The sequence below is a fragment of the Cebus imitator genome, unplaced genomic scaffold (assembly GCF_001604975.1).
Source record: "Cebus imitator isolate Cc_AM_T3 unplaced genomic scaffold, Cebus_imitator-1.0 Scaffold289, whole genome shotgun sequence".
Lineage (NCBI taxonomy): Eukaryota > Metazoa > Chordata > Mammalia > Primates > Cebidae > Cebus > Cebus imitator.
Window position 1 is genome coordinate 900,420 of NW_016107604.1, and position 4,611 is coordinate 905,030.

Below are 4,611 nucleotides of genomic sequence, written 5' to 3' on the forward strand. Positions count from 1 at the left end.
AAAAAAAAAAAAAAAGAAAGAAAAGAAAAGTTTTTCTTTAAATCAGCCTTAAGTTGATCTTCCATTATTTTTCCCATAGCCACCTCCTAAGCAGTGATATCTGTGAAATCTCAAATAGTCCTATTTTTTCAACTATACAACTCTTACACATATTTCCCTGAATCCTGGATACTATCTAAAATTGTGGCAAGTCCATTAACATTCTCATACCCTGCTTGGAGGAACTCTGTTGAAATGCAGTCTACTACAAAGAAATGAGAGCAGCCTCCTTTTCCGAATCTTCCCATCCGTAATAGAATTAAAAAATGGGGAAAGGGAGGGACAGAGGCATTGCATGTTCCAAGACGTATAAAAAAGGTTGAGAGACACTTAGCTGATGTGTTTTGAGATGCTGATCTTTCTGTGCTTGCCGTGAGGGACAGAGATAGACAGACAGACAGATAGATGATAGATAGATAGATGATAGATAACTGTCACCAGATTTTTCTCTCTAATCCTCCTCCTTCTGGCTTGGCAGATCTTCCCTGGGGCCGAGGGATGGCCGCTGCCCAAGTACCTGGGCTCCTGTGGCAGATTCGTCGTCAGCACCAGCACCAGACCGCTGCAGGAATTCTACGATGCACCCCCAGATCAGGCGGCTGACCTTGCCTACCAGCTCCTGGGTGTCCTGGAGTCTCTGAGGAGCAACGATTTGAACTATTTCTTCTACTTCACCCATATTGATGCAGGCATGTTCGGCGTCTTTAACAACGGGCATCTGTTCATCCGAGATGCCAGTGCAGTGGGCGTCATCGACAAGCAGGAAGGTACTCAGCATGAGCCTGGCCGAGCAGCTGTCAGAGGGGAACTCAGGGTGACTGGAGCTAGGGAGGGGTGGCTAGGGGTCACACTATTGGGCCTTTCCCATCTCTGCGTGTTACAGTGAGACCCACTCAAGTTTGGAGAATGTTAGATTTCATGTAAAATGTCCCACACTCCTATTTGAATTTCTGCCTTGCCCCTCCTCGTGCATGCGCTCGCTCTCTCTCTCTCTCTCTCTCTCTCACACACACACACACACACACATACACACACACACACACACAACCTTTGGGTCCATCTCCCGCTCAGAGTCTTTCTCATCAGATGCCTTTACCCTTTATCTGAAACTTAAGTATCAGGCTGATTTACTGGTACATTTTGCAATCTATTTTGGCACAATTGCTCTTTATAAAGTTTTCAAAGTGAAAAAGCATGGAACCAAACGAGGTGGGTGACTGAACTGTGTTTCTCACTATGTGTAGAGGTTCATTCAGGGTTCTAGAACCCTTCAAATACCCTAATCTCTAATGCTGACCAAATTTTCTGAGCCCAATAAGAGGACAAAGGGTTTTATTTTCTAATTTCTGATTTTGTTTGTATGCCAAAGCCTACAAAAATAGACAAATTAAACCACACTTATTTATTTCCTGATTTGCCTTTAAGGAGAATCAAATTAGAAGAAATGAGGCTGATTCCAGAATATTCTGGATATATAAATCATGAAACGTCAGACACAGTACAACTCATTGAATACATATTTGGGATTACTTGTTTTTTCTCCTGTGTATATTATTTTGGTTTTGTTTTATTTTATTATTTTTTTAGACAGAGTCCCACTCTGTTGGCCAGGCTGCAGTGCAGTAGTGCAATCTCGGCTCACTGCAATCTCTGCCTCCTGGGTTCAAACGATTCTCCTGCCTCAGCCTCCCAATTAGCTGGGATTACAAGTGTGTGCCACCACACCTGGCTAATTTTTGTATTTTTAGTAGAGACCGAGTTTCACCATGTTGGCCATGCTGGTCTCAAACTCCTGACCTCAGGTGATCCACCCGCCTCAGGCCCCTGAAGTGCTGGAATTACAGGCATGAGCCACGGGGCCTGGCCCTAACTTTGCATTTTAAAGGCGCAAATGAAACCAGTCTCAGTAATTAGATTCTGAGTTCCCTAATTTAGTAATAATGAGAGTCTAACAATATGGGTGTGATCTCTGCAATTATCAGCCTAACTTCTGGTGAGGTAAGTGGTTTTTCCATGCCCAGACCTCGCCTTATTGTAGCAGAGGATTCCTCCATGTGGTTCTCAAAAGGAACCACTGTGTCTCTGAGTCCTAAATCTCCTGGTGACAGGGAAATGCTAGGAGACTATACTATGTCACCCAGCAATTCTTTTTTTTTTTTTTTTTGAGATGGAGTCTTGTCTCTGCCCAGGCTGGAGTACAGTGGCGCGATCTCAGCTCACTGCAACCTCCACCTCCCAGGTTCGAGCGATTCTCCTGCATCAGCCTCTCAAGTAGCTCAGATTACAGGTGTGAGCCACTGTGCCCGGCCTCACCCATTAATTCTAATTAGTGGTGCCCTTCCTGAATGAGCACAGGTGTCAGGGTGTGTAATATTTCCCATTTGTCTTCTAGGCAGCCAAGAAGCCACCGGGGCCGGAGAGAATAAAGACATTTTTAGCTGCTTGGTTTCTGGCTGTCAGGCCCAGCTGCCCTCCTGCGACAGCATCTCTGAGAAGCAGAGCCTGGTGCTGGTGTGTCAGAAGTTGCTGCCTCGACTTCTCCAGGGGAGGTTCCCCTCCCCCATGCAAGATGACATAGACTCCACTCTTGCTCAGTGTGGGGACGCCACCCGCCCAGACCCAGAAGCCCTTGGGGCCGCCAGCCAGCTGAAAGACATCTTGAGGCCCCTGAGAACCTGTGACTCCAGATTTGCCTACCGTTACCCAGACTGCAAATATAACGATAAGTTCTGAAAGGCTGGTGTCTAACTAGCCTCGGGGATGACACGCTGGGCTCTCCATTCCCCCAGTTGGATTGCTGCAAGGTTGAAAGAAGCCGCTGTTTTTAAAATATGAGGACGAAGGCACATGCATTTCTCAGGGACTGAGAGGGAAGTTGTGAGATACTATGTGTCTGTCTCTGCTGGCTGGTACGTCCTGGCAAAGCCCAGGGCTCGGGGGGGGGGCATCAGAAGACCTGGATATGGACGCTCACTCAGTGTCTTTGAGCATCAGTTTCCTCTCTTCTCCACCAGACTCTCAGGAGAGTGAAAGAAGATGGAGATGGAGCCACCATTGAACGTATGTCCCAAGCATGGGGCTTGGGACGCGTGCTCACCACCTCCATCCCAGTGGTTACGAAGTGTGTTCTGGAAAAGCACAGAGGCAGGGAGCATGGGGAAGAGCCACGCAGGTCAGGAGGCTGGAGTGGAGGGAAGGCGGGGGAGGACAGGCTTCCCACTGCTACCACTTTAGACTCAGACAAGAGGGGCCCCGTTCTTGCTCCCTATGGCCCTGCCACACTCCCAACGCCATTGCAGGATGAGGAGACTGCGGGCCAAGGGGACACGCCTGCCACTGCCTAAAGCCTGGTACCTGGGGCTTCATCCACCTGCGCATGGGGCTTCTCCGGGTGTGGGAAGAAGCCAGGGGTAAGAAGAGAAAGGGGAGCCAGCGGGGGGCCAATGTGTTAGCCCAAGTCCTCCAAGAGAGGTCAAGACAGAGTGAACGGGACAGAGATGTATTAGGGGAAATGCTCGTGTGAAAGGAAAGGAGGGAGCCAGAGAAGATTGAGAGGACCATGAAGTCGAGCTGCAAGCTGAGCCCCAGCAAAGGAGAGAAGGTCTGGCAGAAGCTTGCTAAGCTCAAAATCGAAGAAAGATCCAGCAAGGCGCTCAAGGGGTGTCCTCAAGGCAAAGGCCATCAGAGGATCCCCATGTCTCCCACAGATAGACCCCCGTAGCATCCCTGTTGCACGCAGTGGTTGGTGGATACAGCCTGTGGGAAGCGTGGCCTCTGCCCCACCACAAAGACAGATTTCAGAGCAGAGCAGTGGGGGCCCCTGGCCAGCCCTGCTTCCTAGCGCAGGAGATCTTGAGTGAAAGAACATTCTTCTTGTAGCCACAGCTGAGGCCCTGAACCAGCTCCCTCCATACCACATGCTTCAAGTTGGGACTCCGAGTCTGGGAATTTTCATTCAATTTTGGCCTTACAGGTCACTCACCAGAAATAGATTTTTTTCAAGGTCAACCAATAGAACATACTTTTATTCAACAGTTCGTTAGTTTGCTTTTTAAATATTTAGCCACATGGTATGTTGGCTTCCATGTACACTCTTGCCTTGGCCCCTGAAACATAAGCAGGGGCTCTTCTGCACCTTTGCCCAGCCTCCCTGCCATCCTTTAACCCCAGGAACCTCTCAGTCTACCTCCTCTTGTCTACCTCTGAATCCCCACCTTTAAAGTCAGAACAGGCCAGGCACGGTGGCTCACACCTGTAATCCCAGCACTTTGGGAGGCCTAGGTGGGCGGATCACTTGATGTCAGGGGTTCGAGACCAGCCTGGCCAACGTGGTGAAACCCCATCTCTACTAAAAATACAAAACTTAGCCACGTATGGTGGCATGCACCTGTAGTCCCAGCTACTTGGGAGGCTGAGGCAGGAGAATCGCTTGAACCTGGGAGGCGAAGGTTGCAGTGAGCCGAGATCATCCCACTGCACTCCAGCCTGGACAACAGAGTGAGACTCAGTCTCAAAGTAAATAAATAAATAGATAAAAATAAAGTAGAACACCTGGCTTAACAGGCCTCACTA

General features: G+C 48.9%; 1 protein-coding gene across 1 annotated transcript in view; it reads left to right on the plus strand.

The window, feature by feature from the left end:
- Positions 1-4,298, plus strand: part of DIPK2B (divergent protein kinase domain 2B) — a 50,423-nt gene extending 46,125 nt beyond the window's left edge. Inside the window, exons 4-5 of the mRNA XM_017502050.2 lie at positions 518-806; positions 2,432-4,298. Coding sequence (XP_017357539.1) covers positions 518-806; positions 2,432-2,772 — 630 coding nt within the window. The 3' untranslated portion in view covers positions 2,773-4,298. The remainder of the gene's footprint in view (positions 1-517; positions 807-2,431) is intronic.
- The last annotated feature ends 313 nt before the right edge of the window (positions 4,299-4,611 follow it).